General features: G+C 34.5%; 1 protein-coding gene across 2 annotated transcripts in view; it reads right to left on the reverse strand.

The window, feature by feature from the left end:
• Positions 1–102: 102 nt before the first annotated feature.
• LOC137647057 (uncharacterized) overlaps positions 103–20000 on the reverse strand; it is a 592613-nt gene continuing 572715 nt past the window's right edge. For both annotated transcript variants that reach the window (XM_068380219.1, XM_068380218.1), the window contains exons 5-10: positions 19973–20000; positions 17243–17397; positions 16578–16681; positions 13359–13530; positions 12797–12963; positions 103–4776 (exon numbers count right to left, since the gene is read on the reverse strand). The exon at positions 19973–20000 is cut by the window's right edge and continues 1123 nt beyond it. In XM_068380219.1, the coding sequence (XP_068236320.1) occupies positions 4315–4776; positions 12797–12963; positions 13359–13530; positions 16578–16681; positions 17243–17397; positions 19973–20000 (1088 nt within the window). In that variant the 3' untranslated portion in view covers positions 103–4314. The remainder of the gene's footprint in view (positions 4777–12796; positions 12964–13358; positions 13531–16577; positions 16682–17242; positions 17398–19972) is intronic.

A 20000-nucleotide genomic window follows, 5' to 3' on the forward strand; every position in this document is an offset into this window, starting at 1 on the left:
TATGTATATATGTATGTGTATATATATATATATATATATATATATATATATATATATATATATATATATATATATATATATATACATACATACATATGCACAATCTTTGACCGTCGACTTTAACCCAGAACCATGAGTCATTAATCTAAGATGTTTATTTAATCATTAAATAATTATGACTACGGGTCAACGTTTTCAAATCGAGTACTTGTAAAAAGGACGGCAATTTATTTGACGCTACGAATAATCTAAAAAAAAAATCAATTGGATTTAGACTACGAGTAAAAGCAAGCCAAAATTTGCAAGAGCCTTTTCTAGATCGGCTGTTGAATTTATAGGATTTTGGCAAAAGGGCCCTGTGCTGGACATGGGGGAGACCATTCAGCTTCTATAGCACTGTAGAATCAGTTCTAATTGTGGCATATCAACCCGTTCTATAGGTATCATTACCATAAGTGGTCAGTGGTAAGAGGGTCCACAGAATACCTTTGTTCTATAGAAGAGGAGCTGCAGTAATTGTCTGATTTTTGTCTAAATGTACTGTACAACTTTAGTTTTAGCTTTTTTTTTCTGGTTTCATGACGTACAAAATTATTAATTTCTTCCACCTTATATTTTAGCTCTTGAATGATAAAACCTCTTTAGCAATGTCATATCAAGAGCAAGTTCAAAGGCCATAAAAGTCACAGATAGTTCAGATAAAACAATGAAACTGATTTTAACCCTGCAAACCATTTTGCAACGAAACCTTTTGAATATTTCCAATCGTGAATTTTTTAACATAAAAAGCAGTTTATCAAAGAGAACCAAAATGGGTCCAGGACTTTATTTACACGTCATTTCATAGCGCATAAAATTAAATTAATATTTCGTCTCTTGAAAAATTTCAAGAGTCGCCATAAGCCAAATAAAATACCTTCCCCCTATTCACTAGTACATTTTTACTGCTTTACAGACCTTTTCTTCTGTGTGGTTCCTGTCAAATAGACGGTCTTTTGTATAGGCTGGGCTCTAGCTCTCTTTCGAGAATCCCATTAAAGATTCACCTCTGCGACACATAAGAACGAGCTCTCCAAGGACCACTGAAAAAAGATAAACAAAAATACACCGACGGTAGAATCTTCTTCTTCGAAGTCAGCCTATTTGGCGCTCTCCTGTTGTGCTTTGCAGCGGCTCTCGAGTGGTTGGTTCTCCTTTCTAAAAGGACAATGACGTTGACACTGGTGGTTCTTACCAAGAAATCGATTCGAAAACGCCTTTTCTAGAGTAACTTACGGATAATATTTACAGGATATTTCTCGACTTACTCAAAGTGTCTTTTTAAGCTTTGCGTTCGTCTTGAAAATTCTTCTCTTGTCGATGGAAAATGAGTTAAAAAGTTGTTTAAGAAAAGTAGTTTTTTTTTTCTAGACGAAGTCAGTTTTTGATAAAATACTTTGATGGTTATCTTTTAAGTTTGTTTAGACTCTTCTTTTGACGCAGCTCTAACGCTTAGGGGATAGGAGCTGATTTGAAAGGGAGAGGGATTATGAAAAGGTCCCTCAGAAATGTCAAAGTCTTGAAAAAATGAGCCTGGTGACAAAAGCAAAGAGGCGATCTAAAGGCATATGAAGAACGCTAAGTATTTGGGCTCACATTGCAGAAGCACAATAATACTACTTTAAGATGCATTAGTCTTTCTATATGAATGAAAGGCTTAAAAGAGAATTTTGAAAGACTTAGCATGGACTTATGCGGGAGTTATGAAAATACAGGAAGGGAGCTTTAGGCTTATCTTATAACAAACAGATAGCTTTCATGACAAACTTTTCATATAGTGACATATTCAATCACACGTTATTTACACTTGACAATGGGAATGATAATTATTTGAAAAGCCATAACTGTACATTGAGTGCCTGGATACTGTCTGGGGTAAGCGTACTTTTTATATTATGTGTAGATATATGCTTATAAACATATGCAAATACATATATACAGTATATATGTGTATATGTATATAATATGCACCTGGGTGATATAAGAATCGAAAGAAATGAATACTGATCTGGCTAGTAAGAAATAAACACCTCTCTGTAATACGAGGTGCTTCCATATTCCGGGAGACTATTACATAGAAAGGAAAGGTAAAATACATGTTTTTAACGTTTCTTGCATATTTCAATAGATTCTTAAAGGCATTATCCAAGTATTGTCTCGGTCATAAAAGGAATAAATAATTAGTTCAGCTTCAACTTCCTAAAATCCGTCTCACTGATATCCTTACGCAGCCCTTGAAAAGGTTGAAGCCAATCGGCATATACCAAACAATCCTTAAAAAAGCTGAGATGATGAATTGTTTGGGTTCAATTGACCATTTCTTCATTAAAAGAGCTTTAGATAAATTCAATATTCTAAAGAATTTCGTTAGTGACTTGGAGTTGTTATAGCTAATGTGATTGTCATATGTCAGAGACACAAGCAGAAGGTGCATAATCAGTATAATTGCCCAGGACTGGTGATGGACAGGAGAGAGTCTCAAGCCATTTAACCTGTCATTAAAATCAGCATGTAACTAAGAAATGGCATTTTCCTTTAGTTTACTGGACAATGATAGTTCACGATTTACCACTGCACTGTTCTTACATCCCAGCAATGTTCTCTTGACCATCAAGCTTACAAAATACTCAAATACTGGCCTCCAACTCATCTCATAGTTGAACAAAAGACCACCTACTTTAGCATTATAACACCGACCATTCTTATGCTGAGGGAAATTTCCCTAAATGCCCTCTTGCATATAGTTTGAGCTATGAACTCAGCTTCTCTAAATAGCATTTCAATGCACTAAGATTTTTTCAGCCACCAAACTTCCAGACTTATGACAAGCCAGTCACAAGAGCTCCATTTAGTTATATCAAACTGAGAACTAATCCAAGAGATATCATAAGTTTTTATACTGACTGATGTGTCAGTGTGTGTATGTTTGGGAGAAAGTGCTTAATTCCAGTAACTGGTGTCATAAGATGATTTGAGCAAAAATGAAGGTCACCGAGCATTGATTATCCTAGTAGAAGAAAATATACTATATGACTCGGTGATACGTAAACTTAACCTGAAAATTCTCTTCCTGTCAAGATCATTCAACTCTTCTGTTATCTTCTTTTTCCAATTCCTATTCCTGCACAGTATCTTGAACTAAAATACTATAGTGTGCTTAGAAGTCTTCCAACAAGGGGTACATTGAATAAGGGTAAGATGAGCTTCGATGCACTCTTATCTCCTTACATACCATAGGTATGCAAGAAAGGGGATTTGACTATATATATATATCTATATTTATAATATGCTTACATAACATTAGATACCAGTTTATTTGATGAACTTGCCTTCCATATAGTGCGAATAAATTGTCTTTATTTACAGATAAAGAAATATACTAAAATTACCGTTTATGATCCTATACAATAGAATCTTATTCTATTTACAAAATCAATTCTTTTAAAGATTGTTCAGATTCACAGACATGGCACGGTCATTACCACATCCACAAGGTTCATGTTTTAAGTATCTATATCACGCAAATATATAGTTTTAGTATACTGCAATCACTTTACAGGCATCGTACAATCCTGTGCCTATCTTACAACTATGCCTCTGTAAAGAGAAATAAATAGTTGAATAATAACATGACTGTTAGTAGCAGAATGGCATTCGAAATGTTATTTACCTTATAAATTCATTGACTGCAATTCGTCATACATCACCGATGTTTGAGTAACTGAGGGTTACGGCTCAAACTTTCAAGAGATATCTGAGATTATTATTATACTTCTCTGAAAGAACTGAATGATTTCAGTGATGCACGTGTTCATATTTATACATCCTCGACGGAACAGTTTGCCATCATAATCAGCCTTTCATTATAAAATCAGTGGAATGGGATTAGTTTTCAAGATTGTACAATGAAATTTTCTGTGTCTTTCTTTCATGTTATGCTACAATAACTTTGTGATTCACTCTTCGGTTATACAAGAGAGAGACAGTCAACGCCTCCGTCACGAAAGTGTACCGCCTTCTCCAGTCGATTCATTGCCATGAAGTACTTACCCAAGGTGCCATTTTTCTGGTACTCACAAATGCACAATGACCTCAAGTAAGAACTTTACCGTCCATGCAATTAATTGGGTCACATGACAGTGCTATGCTTTTGTGAAGTACTGAAAGCACGCTAACTTAGGCAATGAAAGCTTTCACAGCGATACCAAAGGCAATAATTTTGGGAAGGCTTTTCATACCCAATGGCCCGTACCACGTCATGAGGTAATCGAGTGTCTATGCTGACACCAACGACCAATAGATTATATTGAAGAAGATAAGAATGACGAAGGCCAGGATACGCGCCCCGAGAATGATCACTTCGTAGATGTACCTCTTGGGAACCTCTTCGACAGTGCCGTCCTCCGAGGGGGACTTCGGTTGACAGACCGACAGAACGATGCTGTGCCTAGCCCTCAACTCGGGAGACGTCTCCTCTACCTCGGGAATCTTGTCCTCGGGTGATGCAGTGCCGTCATCCATTGGCTCGGAAGCTTTGACCAAGGGCGACGGGGAAACGGAACCCTTTTTCTTATCGGTGGTTTTCGACTTCGAAGGGCTGGGTGGGAGGAGCTCCCATTCGCGGATCCTATCCACGACAGTGTGCACCACGATGATGAGGAAGATGAAGAAGATGCTGGACAGAAGCCACACGTCGACCATCTTGAAGTAGGATGTCTTGGGGAGGGACGAGGAGGCCTGGAACGAAACAGTTTCTTTAAGATCCTGGAAAACTTTAAGACATTTAATATAGTCTTTTCACTTATGAAAATATTCTATGTTACCAAAACATATTAAATATGTTGTTATCAACATTATGCTCATCTTATGCTAAACCCATTTGTAGGGATTTGTATAAACTTGGATTTAAGAATACGAGTAAGTAGCTGAATGCTTAGTGTATACTTAAACATCTTGAATTATAAAAGATTATACTTACAAACATGTACTGTATACATACGCAAAAGACACACACGCCTTATATATATATGTATATATATATAAATATATATATATATATATATATATATATATATATATATATATATATATATATATATATATATGTGTGTGTGTGTGTGTGTGTGTGTGTGTGTGTGTGTGTGTGTGTAAAATAACGGAGTTTTGTGTTACCATATATTATGATAAAAATTCGGATCTAGAATGATCACTACTTGGAAGTGACCATTATTTAAGATAATAAAACACTATCTTAAATGATGTATTTAGATTAATGTTATCTAGTACTTAAAGATACTACAAGAAATGCTATGTGCGAGCTTCATATAGGAAAAGTAATTCCCATGTATATGGAATACCCGATGGTGTTCTATAATGTTTTAGAATGTGGAAAATAACATAAGATTGTAAACACCCTGTCAAATTATGAAATGCATGAAGAATTGCTGACCTTAAAAAGATCTAAAACTGTCCAGCGTCTAATTTTAACACAATGGACTTTCAAACACGCAATGAAAATGACTGTTGGAATAATTGAGAGTAAAGGTACAAATCTAATAATAACAATAACAACAACAACAACTAATAATAATAATAATAATAATAATAATAATAATAATAATAATAATAATAATAATATTAATAATAATAATAAAAAAACAACAACAACAATAACAACAATAACAATAATAATAATAATAATGATAATAATAATAGGTTTACTTCATCATGATATTACACCTTTGAAATTTTACAAAATAAACAAATAAATAGACTGATATAATGTGATACATACTGCACACACAATTATATGAAAAGAAGCTTGGTTACTTCACATGCGTGAAACACGTTACCTAGTTTGGTAAGACAACGATAATATCAAATAAATAAAAAACCTAAAAAGGAATATATTTCAGTTGCGAGTTTATTATAGAACACTCTCCTTTATATAGAAAAGTTCAGGGCAACAAGAATTTTCATGTTCAAAATCAACACCGTTAACGCTGAGAAAAACAGACACGTTTTTTTCAGGTTCTTTTTAGTGCGAGGGGAGAGCGAAGATACAAGCACAAAATGAAGTATGTACGATCGTGTGACACACGGTTGGTACACTATAGAAGGTTGGCACATAACCGTGTAGTATTTTCTTTAGCAAAACTAAACGACTAAGAAAGCTAGTCGGTAGTAAAATATTGTTCCAGTCAAAATTAATGTGGAAAAGTAGAAAAAGTCGCTGATATATAAAAAGTATAAATAATATAAGAGAAGTACTGTTTTCAAATGATTCTCTCTTGCAGAAATGATAAAAATCTTAAGAGTTTTACATTTTCAAATTTTTTATTTGGCTTTAATCAATAGTGAATGACATTTATGATGGAAAAATATAAATGTTGTTGTAAAAGGTTTATACTAAATTGAATCATATATTTTAGATTAACTATTTTATACTGTATTTCACTGACAAAAAAAGAAAGAAAAATAAATGAACTGAGTAACTGTTGCCACTATATCTAAAATTTGACCAAAAGTAAATAATAGATGAAAGAATGTGTTTCAAAGGTACCTTACTTCGGTATAAATTACAAAAGAAAAATGAACTCGGATAAGTAGTTTAAAATTCTATTTCAACCAAAACTAGATAAAAAGATAAATCTATTCAAATACAATTAGGCTCCATAAAAAAAAAAACTAACGTAGATACAGGAAAAAGAAGATACATAGAAATAAAGACTAAACAAAAATAACCCAAAATAAACAATCAGAAATATATAGAAATAAAAAGACTAAACAAAAAAACCCCAAAATAAACAATTAGAAATACCTAGAAATAAAAAGACTAAACAAAATTAACCCAAAATAAACAATCAGAAATACATAGAAATAAAAAGGCTAAACAAAAATAACCCAAAATAAACAATCATAAATACATAGAAATAAAAAAGCTACACAAAAATAACCCAAAATAAACAATCAGAAATACATAGAAATAAAAATGCCAAACAAAAAAAACACTCCAAAATAAACAATCAGAAATACATGGAAATAAAAAGGCTAAACAAAAATAACCCAAAATAAACAATTAGAAATACATAGAAATCTCTATCTATATACCAAGGCACTTCCCCCAATTTTGGGGGGTAGCCGACACCAACAATGAAACAAAACAAAAAGGGGACCTCTACTCTCTATGTTCCTTCAGCCTAATCAGGGACTCAACCGAGTTCAGCTGGTACTGCTAGGGTGCCACAGCCCAACCTCCCACATTTCAACCACAGATGAAGCTTCATAATGCTGACTCCCCTACTGCTGCTACCTCCGCGGCCATCTAAGGCCCCGGAGGAAGCAGCAGGGCCTACTGGAACTGCGTCACAATCGCTCGCCATTCATTCCTATTTCTAGCACGCTCTCTTGCCTCTCTCACATCTATCCTCCTATCACCCAGAGCTTTCTTCACACCATCCATCCACCCAAACCTTGGCCTTCCTCTTGTACTTCTCCCATCAACTCTTGCATTCATCACCTTCTTTAGCAGACAACCATTTTCCATTCTCTCAACATGGCCAAACCACCTCAACACATTCATATCCACTCTAGCCGCTAACTCATTTCTTACACCCATTCTCTCCCTCATCACTTCGTTCCTAACCCTATCTACTCGAGATACACCAGCCATACTCCTTAGACACTTCATCTCAAACACATTCAATTTCTGTCTCTCCATCACTTTCATTCCCCACGACTCCGATCCATACATCACAGTTGGTACAATCACTTTCTCATATAGAACTCTCTTTACATTCATGCCCAACCCTCTATTTTTTACTACTCCCTTAACTGCCCCCAACACTTTGCAACCTTCATTCACTCTCTGACGTACATCTGCTTCCACTCCACCATTTGCTGCAACAATAGACCCCAAGTACTTAAACTGATCCACCTCCTCAAGTAACTCTCCATTTAACATGACATTCAACCTTGCACCACCTTCCCTTCTCGTACATCTCATAACCTTACTCTTACCCACATTAACTCTCAACTTCCTTCTCTCACACACCCTTCCAAATTCTGTCACTAGTCGGTCAAGCTTCTCTTCTGTGTCTGCTACCAGTACAGTATCATCCGCAAACAACAACTGATTTACCTCCCATTCATGGTCATTCTCGCCTACCAGTTTTAATCCTCGTCCAAGCACTCGAGCATTCACCTCTCTCACCACTCCATCAACATACAAGTTAAACAACCACGGCGACATCACACATCCCTGTCTCAGCCCCACTCTCACCGGAAACCAATCACTCACTTCATTTCCTATTCTAACACATGCTTTACTACCTTTGTATAAACTTTTCACTGCTTGCAACAACCTTCCACCAACTCCATATAACCTCATCACATTCCACATTGCTTCCCTATCAACTCTATCATATGCTTTCTCCAGATCCATAAACGCAACATACACCTCCTTACCTTTTGCTAAATATTTCTCGCATATCTGCCTAACTGTAAAAATCTGATTCATACAAACCCTACCTCTTCTAAAACCACCCTGTACTTCCAAGATTGCATTCTCTGTTTTATCCTTAATCCTATTAATCAATACTCTACCATACACTTTTCCAACTACACTCAACAAACTAATACCTCTTGAATTACAACACTCATGCACATCTCCCTTACCCTTATATAGTGGTACAATACATGCACAAACCCAATCTACTGGTACCATTGACAACACAAAACACATATTAAACAATCTCACCAACCATTCAAGTACAGTCACACCCCCTTCCTTCAACATCTCAGCTTTCACACCGTCCATACCAGATGCTTTTCCTACTCTCGTTTCATCTAGTGCTCTCCTCACTTCATCTATTGTTATCTCTCTCTCATTCTCATCTCCCATCACTGGCACCTCAACACCTGGAACAGCAATTATATCTGCCTCCCTATTATCCTCAACATTCAGCAAACTTTCAAAATATTCCGCCCATCTTTTCCTTGCCTCCTCTCCTTTTAACAACCTTCCATTTCCATCTTTCACTGTCTCTTCAATTCTTGCGCCAGCCTTCCTTACTCTCTTCACTTCTTTCCAAAACTTCTTCTTATTCTCTTCATATGACTGACCCAATCCCTGACCCCACCTCAGGTCAGCTGCCCTCTTTGCCTCACGTACCTTGCGCTTTACTTCCACCTTTTTCTCTCTATATTTTTCATACTTCTCTATACTATTACTCTGCAGCCATTCTTCAAAAGCCCTCTTTTTCTCTTCCACTTTCACCTTCACTCCTTCATTCCACCATTCACTGCCCTTCCTCATGCTGCCTCCAACAACCTTCTTGCCACATACATCACTTGCAATCCCAACAAAATTTTCTTTTACTAACTTCCACTCCTCTTCTAAATTACCAGTTTCTCTTACTCTCACCTCATCATATGCCATTTTCAACCTTTCCTGATATTTACTTTTTACCCCCGGTTTTATTAGCTCTTCAATCCTCACTACCTCCCTTTTACATCCACCTACTCTATTCCCCCACTCTTTTGCTACAACTAATTTTCCTTCCACCAAAAAATGATCAGACATACCGTTAGCCATACCCCTAAACACGTGCACGTCTTTCAATCTTCCAAACATTCTTTTAGTTACCAACACATAATCCATTAATGCCCTTTCTACTACTCTTCCATTTGCCACTCTTACCCATGTATACTTATTTTTATCTTTCTTTCTAAAGAAGCTAGCACTTATTACCATCTCTTGTTCAACACACATGTCTACCAGTCTCTCACCACTCTCATAGAAATAAAAAGGCTAAATAAAAATGACCCAAAATAAACAATCAGAAATACATGGAAATAAAAAGGCTAAGAAAAAAAAAAACCTAAAATAAACAATCAGAAATACATAGAAATGAAAAGGCTAAACAAAAATGACGCAAAATAAACAATCAGAAATACATAGAAATAAAAAGGCTAAACAAAAATAACCTAAAATAAACAATCAGAAATACATAGAAATAAAAAGGCTAAAAAAAATAACTCCAAATAAACAATCAGAAATACATAGGAATAAAAAGGCTAAACAAAAATTACCCAAAATAAACAATCAGAAATACATGGAAATAAAAAGGCTAAACAAAAATAACCTAAAATAAACAATCAGAAATACATGGAAATAAAAAGGCTAAACAAAAACAACCTAAAATAAACAATCAGAAATATATGGAAATAAAAAGGCTAAAAAAAATAACCTAAAATAAACAACCAGAAATACATGGAAATAAAAAGGCTAAACAAAAATAACCTAAAATAAACAATCAGAAATACATGGAAATAAAAAGGCTAAACAAAAATAACCTAAAATAAACAATCAGAAATACATGGAAATAAAAAGGCTAAACAAAATTAACCTAAAATAAACAATCAGAAATACATAGAAATAAAAAGGCTAAAAAAAATAATCTAAAATAAACAATCAGAAATACATGGAAATAAAAAGGCTAAACAAAAGTAACCTAAAATAAACAATCAGAAATACATGGAAATAAAAAGGCTAAACAAAAATAACCTAAAATAAACAATCAGAAATACATAGAAATAAAAAGGCTAAACAAAAATAACCTATAATAAACAATCAGAAATACATGGAAATAAAAAGGCTAAACAAAAATAACCCAAAATAAACAATCAGAAATACATGGAAATAAAAAGGCTAAAAAAAAATAACCTAAAATAAGCAATCAGAAATACAAGGAAATAAAAAGGCTAAAATAAAATAACCCAAAATAAACAATCAGAAATACATGGAAATAAAAAGGCTAAAAAAATAACCCAAAATAAACAATCAGAAATACATAGAAATGAAAAGGCTAAACAAAAATGACCCAAAATAAACAATCAGAAATACATAGAAATAAAAAGGCTAAACAAATATAACCTCAAATAAACAATCAGAAATACATAGAAATAAAAAGGCTAAACAAAAATAACCCCAAATAAACAATCAGATATACATAGAAATAAAAAGGCTAAACAAAAATAACCGCAAATAAACAATCAGAAATACATAGAAATTAAAAGGCTAGACAAAAATAACCCAAAGTAAACAATCAGAAATACATAGAAATAAAAAGGCTAAACAAAAATAACCGCAAATAAACAATCAGAAATACATAGAAATAAAAAGGCTAAACAAAAAATAACCCCAAATAAACAATCAGAAATACATAGAAATAAAAAGGCTAAACAAAAAATAACCCAAAATAAACAATCAGAAATACATAGAAATAAAAAGGCTAAACAAAAATAACCGCAAATAAACAATCAGAAATACATAGAAATAAAAAGGCTAAACAAAAAGTAACCCAAAATAAACAATCAGAAATACATAGAAATGGAAAGGCTAAACAAAAATAACCCAAAATAAACAATCAGAAATACATAGAAATAAAAAGGCTAAACAAAAATAACCGCAAATAAACAATCAGAAATACATAGAAATAAAAAGGCTAAACAAAAAATAACCCAAAATAAACAATCAGAAATACATAGAAATAAAATAGGCTAACCAAAAATAACCCAAAATAAACAATCAGAAATACATAGAAATAAAAAGGCTAAACAAAAATAACCCCAAATAAACAATCAGAAATATATAGAAATAAAAAGGCTATTAAAAAATAACCCAAAATAAACAATCAGAAATACATGGAAATAAAAAGGCTAAACAAAAATAACCTAAAATAAACAATCAGAAATACATGGAAATAAAAAGGCTAAACAAAAATAACCTAAAATAAACAATCAAAAATACATAGAAATAAAAAGGCTAAACAAAAATAACCGCAAATAAACAATCAGAAATACATAGAAATAAAAAGGCTAAACAAAAAATAACCCCAAATAAACAATCAGAAATACATAGAAATAAAAAGGCTAAACAAAAAATAACCCAAAATAAACAATCAGAAATACATAGAAATAAAAAGGCTAAACAAAAAATAACCCCAAATAAACAATCAGAAATACATAGAAATAAAAAGGCTAAACAAAAATAACCCCAAATAAACAATCAGAAATATATAGAAATAAAAAGGCTATTAAAAAATAACCCAAAATAAACAATCAGAAATACATAGAAATTAAAAGGCTAGACAAAAATAACCCAAAGTAAACAATCAGAAATACATAGAAATAAAAAGGCTAAACAAATATAACCCCAAATAAACAATCAGAAATACATAGAAATAAAAAGGCTAAACAAAAATAACCCAAAATAAACAATCAGAAATACATAGAAATAAAAAGGCTAAACAAAAATAACCGCAAATAAACAATCAGAAATACATAGAAATAAAAAGGCTAAACAAAAATAACCCAAAATAAACAATCAGAAATACATAGAAATAAAAAGGCTAAACAAATATAACCTAAAATGAACAATCAGAAATACATGGAAATAAAAAGGCTAAACAAAATAACCTAAAATAAACAATAAAAAATACATAGAAATAAAAAGGCTATTAAAAAATAACCCCAAATAAACAATAAAAAATACATGGAAATAAAAAGGCTAAACAAAAATAATCCAGTTAACAATCAGAAATATACAGAAATAAAAAGGCTAATAAAAAATAACCTAAAATAAACAATCAGAAATATACAGAAATAAAAAGGCTAAACAAATATAACCCAAAATAAACAATCAGATATGAATAACCCACAAAAAATAGGAAGAGAAAAAAAAACCGCTACTCACTTGGGTGAAAAGTGTGGCCATGACGAGAAGGGAGGTTAGCGACGCCAAGACTCTCACTTGGAAGTTGGTGAGGGTGAAGTACAGAGTAAGGTAACTGATGACCAGCAGACACAGGGAAGGAATGTATACGTTCATGATGATGAAACCAGAGCGACGAAGCAGTTGCACTGAAAAGGAAACAAAAATGAACACAATGGATATGGTTATCCCCTGAGTAGCCTGTATTTGTCATTCATTTATTATTGGATATTATAAAATGAAATAGGGATTTAACAGTTGGTTGACTGAAATAATTAGGGATTTAAAGGATGGAAAATTGAAAGTTTAAGGGATTTAAAGACGTTTGACTGTAAGTCATGGATTGAAGAGACGGAAGACTTGCAAGTCAGAGATTGGCTGAACGGATGGATGTGAAAGCCAAGGGATTTATAAAATTGAGGAATGTAAGGCCAGGGGTTTATGAAATGAAAGAGATTGAGACCACGGATTTATAAAATGGAAGAGTGTGAGGCCAATAATTTCCAGAATTGAAGTGTTAAATCCTGCAGATCCATAGACTCACGTTTGACGAGCATAACTGCGAAGTCCCTGTCATTAAGATACTCGATGGCCACGTTCCCGACGAAGTACTCGACGAGGTTGGGGTTGCCCTCGAAGATGGCGTCAGTGGCGGCTTCGTCGAATACCAGGAGGCGGTTGGAGGCTGAGAGCATCGTCAGTTCCATGTGGCAATACTGTTGTGGAAAGCACACAATTAAATAAGGGAATTGGGGATTAATGAAGGTAGTTACTCTTAATCACGTAGTTGAATCGGTGGAAGTTCAAAAGTTCAACCTTGCAGTGGATGGTTATATGGTGGAGAGACTGATAAGTCTCTTTCTATAGTTTATATAAGAAAGATCTGTGGTAATGTTGTTACTGTTCTTAAAATATCTTATTTTAATTGTTCATTACTTCTCTTGTAGTTTATTTATTTCCTTTTTTCTTTCGCCAATGGGCTAATTTTTCTTATTGGAGCCCTTGGGGTTATAGCAACCTGCTTTTCCAAATGGTGTTGTAGCCTACCTAATAATAATAATAATAATAATAATAATAATAATAATAATTAGAAAATGGTTGTGGTAGCCTATTGGAAATGTTCCTAGATGACGATCTGTTGGACGAAAGTTCTAGTCCCGCTCAAGCTCGATAGTTTCATGTAGTGTCTGTAACCTCACCATCCTTGTGAGCTAAGGATGATGGGTTAGGGGGTGCCTGTAGGTCTACCCGATGAGTCATCAGTAGCCATTTCCTGGCCTCTCTGGTCCTGACTTGGATGAAGAGGGGGTATTGTCCAGTTGCTTGGGCATTATCACTGTCCCTTGCCTCTGCCACTCATGAGCGACCCTTAAACCTTCAAAGTGTTACAGTTAATAGGAGATTTCTATGATAAACAACATCCTCAATAGTAATATTTTGTGCTAAACATGACTTCGTTTTCATTAATTTGTTTACAAGTGTAATACCGTAAATTGGGTTGAAAAACATCCAGCATCCTTTAGAATAAACAGACTGGAGAATATAGATCAAGGATGAATGCCGTTTAACTCAAATGGAGGGGTTCGTCTACCCTAGAATTTCCTCCCAAGCGACTCATAAACTGAAATTAAGCGCTCCTCTATCTTAGGACACGACCCATTCGTGTCACAAGTCGTATCGTTAACTACTATTACCAAAAACGGCCAGTAAAACTGAATTCTACACATGGATTTGAGAACGCGCAGAATGATTTTTTGACGCAGATCTCCATAATAGAAGAGAAATTCCATTGATTGATGCTTATTACAAAGTGAAATGTGAGCTAATGAGATGAATTTTTATAATAAGAAAGGTAAAAGGAGGAAAGATAGCGTAAAATGATTAGCATAAGGAAATAGATGGGTCAGTGTTTTCGGTGATTTTGGACACATCGCGAAAATGGACCCGTTATTTAAAAAAAAATTCGTCAGGCCTATGCTGGAGCCTTGATACCCACTCTTGAAGTATTACTACATGAAAATATTGAGTGGACCCCTTATCTTGAAAAATACTATATGGGAAATCAAAATTCCATGGAAGGTATGTATACCTTGAAAGTCGGTACCTTCAGCATTGAGGTGTGTGTGTGTGTGTGTGTGTTTGTGCGTATGATAAAGAAAATCATAGCAGAACATTGTGGTGGCCTGTTGGTAACGTCCTTACCTGGTGATCGCCAGACTGGGGTTCGAGTCCCGCTCAAACTTGTTAGTTCCTTTAGTAGCTGCAACCTCACCATCCTTGTGAGCTAAGGATGGTGGGTTTGAGGTAGCCTATAGGTCTATCTGCTGAGTCATCAGTAGCCATTGCCTGCCCCTCCTTGGGTGGAGAGGGGGGGGGGGGCCTTGGGCACTGATAATATGTATACATTGTCAGTCTCTAGGGCATTGTCCTGCTTGCTAGGGCAATGTCACTGTCCCTTGCCTCAGCCATTCACGAGCGGACTTTAAAACTTTAAAAACATCTGTAGCCGTGATACTGAGGAAGGGTTGCATGGAGTTTCCTTCTCAACTTCAGAATGAGTCTATACAAAATGATCGTGTTTCTTTAAAAGTATATTGAAATTTCTTCTGCCATTCAAAGTAATAATTTTAATGATAAAGGCCATATGAGTGTCACGAAGAAAGTTTTACTTCTGTTATTACTTTTTAGATATTTGAATACACTTGGAAAATATATCTCCACTTATAGAACAACTGTAATATTGCTAGGATATTACTTTCAATGTGGAAATTTATACTTATTTGAAGGTTTAACCTTCCGTATACATATTATTTTGTTGAATTCTCAGTGATTATTCATTACCGTGAATCAATAAAAACGGGATTTTAACTATAATATAATACAATTATTTCCTGTTGTAAATTACATTGTTAAAAATGTAAGAGTGAAATTACATCCAAACAGATAAAAAGAAACACTGTAAATTATAGTATCACTGTTTGAGAATTTGAAAACGAATAGAAAATTGCAAAGAAAAATAAAAGAAATGTATATGACCTTCGATACGAGAAGCAGCTATATACTGTAACTGTCTTTATCCTTAATATTCTACAGAAATTACCAAGATCATTCGTTCAAAACCTCTTGTTAAGTAAAGTTTTTAAGCCCTTGTGCTAAGTCACATGCTATTACAATATTATGACTTTCTCTCATTTCTTCAATAAATAAATCGATGCCTCAGGAAGGAGTATGATAAAAAAATAAGATAATGAAATATCTCAACGGAAAATTTTAAATGTAATAAAACTTCATATCCAACAGTAAGCGGCTTTACTGACATTCATATTCATTCAAATGGTAATTTCATTAGTACATCATTGGTATTTAGAAAAATGGATTGTTTTATTTATTAAAAAATGAAGGAAGGCGATTTCCTAAAATGCTTATAAACAGTAGAAAGAAAGAAATTTATATCACACAGATTTAAAAGTAGGATATTCAAAGACGGAATGAATAATACCTAAAAAAATAAAGAAAAACCCCTGCTCAGAAAAAACACTATAAAATATAAAGTAACATCTCCAATGGGAATATATAAAAATACTACATACAGAAAACTCATCGAAAGTTAAGACCAAAATAGTTAAAAGTCCTTGATAAGACAAATTGAAAGTATTTAACTCTAAGAATAAGAAGAATTCATTTAATGCAACAGAACTTTTACAGAAAAAGAAAAAAAAAAAACCCAGAAAACAAAATCCAAGGAAGAGTTCCTCCAAATTACCTGGACGTCGAAGGGGTACATCTTGAGATCGAACTGACACTGGAAAGTGATGCTGTACTTTCTTCTCACGCTAATGGGATTCTGAGGTCCGGCGTAGACTTCATCTGAATTGAATAAGAAAGGATGAATTTCCAGGAGAGTGTCGTTAAAACCTTTAAATTACGTAATATTACATATAATGCTTAACTTAACAACAGCCAGGTTCTGTATGAAGTTAAAATGGATGATGGGAGTAACAACAGCTGTTTATGAAGTGCTGATGGAGCACGTGAATAATGGTATTTTCTTTTCCTTTCAAGAGTTGAGATTTTTCAAAGCAAAACTTTCTAACATTTATGCTTTCTTCTTTATAGGGATTGGGAAAAATATCACATGTTAGAGAGAGAGAGAGAGAGAGAGAGAGAGAGAGAGAGAGAGAGAGAGAGAGAGAGAGAGAGAGAGAGAGAGATTTTATTTTCAAGCATTCAGGTTTTGAGGGATAAATATGATACCGAAAAAAAAATCATACTAAGCAACACCAAAAACGACACCATAAACAGCAACAAAAATAAAGATGAAGTATTGGAAGAAAGAGGGAAGTATGGAAACTGTAAGAGCGAGATCATCAGTAAAGAGGAAACGCCAATAATAGCAAAAACTAGGCTTAGGAATTGAACGCAACTCACATTCCTCCGGCTCCTTGTTATCCCCCATGCTGGGTCTGCCCAACATGTTGATGACCATGGTCGCTTCGGTGTCCGCTTGAGTGATGTGGTTCCCTTTGGTGTTGGTGAAGTCGATCACGGGCACCCAGATGCCTTTCATGGTTTCGTAGGGGACTCTGATTGGAAAATGAAAGGAGACAAGTGGATCAGAAGCAGACAATCGGGAAATGGCTGGGAACTTGTTGGTATTATGTCCTTCAAGAGGAGAATAACCCTTACGTTAAAATAGCTTCCATTTACTGGAGTACATCCATGTTTCATATCATGGTGGAGATGGGCTGATTTTTATCTATTGTGCACAATTCGATAGGAATTTATAGAGCAGAGCAAAATTCAACTTCAATCTTTCTTTAAAGCCAAATAGCTTAAGTCTATTGCTAAAGGTTTTTTTCGATTCAGATGTACAGGCTCGAATCCTGGCCAAGCTGCAATTTTCCGACTTGACCCAAAATTTATCAGAAATCTGCCGCCTCACTTCGTGTAACACCCAGGAAACCTTTGGTTACACTGGCCACTGCAGCCAATCTGTTTGTGTTCATCTGTGTTATTTTGATTATATAATTAATCCCTCAATTCAACTGCTCTTTCCTCTACCGTGGCTTGCTTTGCTTGCAACTTGAGATTATCTCACTGCTCCTCTGTTCTAGGAAGTGGTACATGTTGTGCTATGAGCATTTGTCAAGTGGGCAAGTAAACTTATATTTGCTTCCCTCCCAATTTAAAATGATCTCACTGCTCCTCTGTTCTGACAAAGGGTACATGTTGTGCTACGTGCACTTGCTTTGCAGACAAGTAAACCTGGACTCGTCATTCTCTCAGATCATTTTCCTCTGATCTTGTGTAAAGACAGAAGAGACAGCGATATTCTGGCAGGTATCGTACATTGGACACCATAGTTTCTGTGTGGTAGGAAGAGCGACAGTCTTGGATCACAAGTCGGAATACTGCAGCCAGTTTTGCAGTTAATTCAAACAACTTGCCTTCTCCATCATCAGGGTCAATACTGCATAATATTCTGGAAGTTTTATTCCAGATGTGACCAGATTGTGGAAGGATATTCCTAATCTAGTAATTTAACTGGTGGAACTTGCAAAGTTCAAACTTATTGCTAATGCCTTTTCTTTGTTGAACAGGTTTCTACAAGTCTTACATCAATTCATTGTTTATTCGTTGCTTCAATGTTCCGTTTGCCACTGGGAGGCTTTCCCGAGTTGATATCTGGGGATAGTAGCCTTCTGTTTTTTCAATTAGGATTTTAGCTTGGCCAGTAATAATAATAATAATAATGATAATTTGTTACTTAAATTTGGTTTCCCAATATTATCATATTTCAAATTTTTACCTTCATAGCCTTTATAATTGAGTGTAATTCCAACATTCAACCATAGAAGCCCTGATGAAGAGCCATGGGAAAAAGTGGTTCGAAACAGATGTCAGCACCAGATACTAAATGGAACAACAATTGAAGTTTTAGTCTTTTTTCTGAAAGCCATGTAGGGTTTAGTTTATCTAGAGAGATGTCTTCGATTTTTAGACAACATAAATACATCACATACTGATACATAAAACACGCACACACACACACACACACACACATATATATATATATATATATATATATATATATATATATATATATATATATATATATATATATATATATATTCTAGACTTAGCATATTTTATCATCTCTTCAAGAAACTTCAATGACCTATCTAAAAAGTAAGGGAAAAAAGCAAGTTGCATCTTCTCTTTCATTCAAGCACCTCTAACAATATCAAAACAGACCACTCATGATTAACAGTGGAATTCTTCAACTTAATTCATTGTGGAAGCCTTTGGGAAAAACACGGCCTGGAAATCTGCTGGGCTGGAGTTCGAGACCCACTCAAGCTCGATTGTTTCTTGCAGTGTGTGCAACCTCACCATCCTTGTGAGCTATGGATGGGGGGGAGGATAGGGGGTCAGAGAACCTATAGGTCTACCTGCCGAGTGATCAGCAGCCATTTCCTGGCACTCCTAGCATGGGTGGAGAGGGGCTTATGCGCTGATCGTATGCAACATGGTCAGTCTAGGAATTCATACAAGGACTCTTTCTATACTAGATGACCAAAAAGGTCAGCTCAAGAAGGGTAATGTACACTAATTTCCAAGAAACAGCCACCTTCCTATTTGTTAAGCCAATGTCAAAACAGCTTCATTATCGTAGAAGATTCTACAAGGATTGAAGTTCTGTAGTCATAGGAAACCCAAAAAAACTCTGATTGAAATGGTCAACTACCTCTAGGTATAAACTCAAGATATTGTGCAAAAATTTTTTAAAAATTACTTAAATCTAGATAACACACAATTTGAAAGTCTCCAAGTAAACCAAAGATGGCAGCTCTTGCACAAAATTCAATATACAGAAAAAGAAATTTGAATGCCATTGCAAATGTGAAGCCTCAACCAAAGAAGTGAACTAAACTAGAGTCAATTTCATCATTATCATTAAGATCTTGACCTGTAACGTACAGATTACTTTCATTTACAACTTATATGGTACAAACAGATCTTTCAATTCAATTCTGGTATTACATTGGGGCACACTATTCTGTTTCCTCACTTTACAACTTTTATAAGAGGAGATTTCGTTTTTACAAATATAAAATATACTCATTTATTAAGTGTTAAGTTTATCCTCATCCTTACCTGTTAAGTGTGTAATCCTCATTCAGAT

The sequence above is a fragment of the Palaemon carinicauda genome, chromosome 9 (assembly GCF_036898095.1).
Source record: "Palaemon carinicauda isolate YSFRI2023 chromosome 9, ASM3689809v2, whole genome shotgun sequence".
Taxonomy (NCBI): domain Eukaryota; kingdom Metazoa; phylum Arthropoda; class Malacostraca; order Decapoda; family Palaemonidae; genus Palaemon; species Palaemon carinicauda.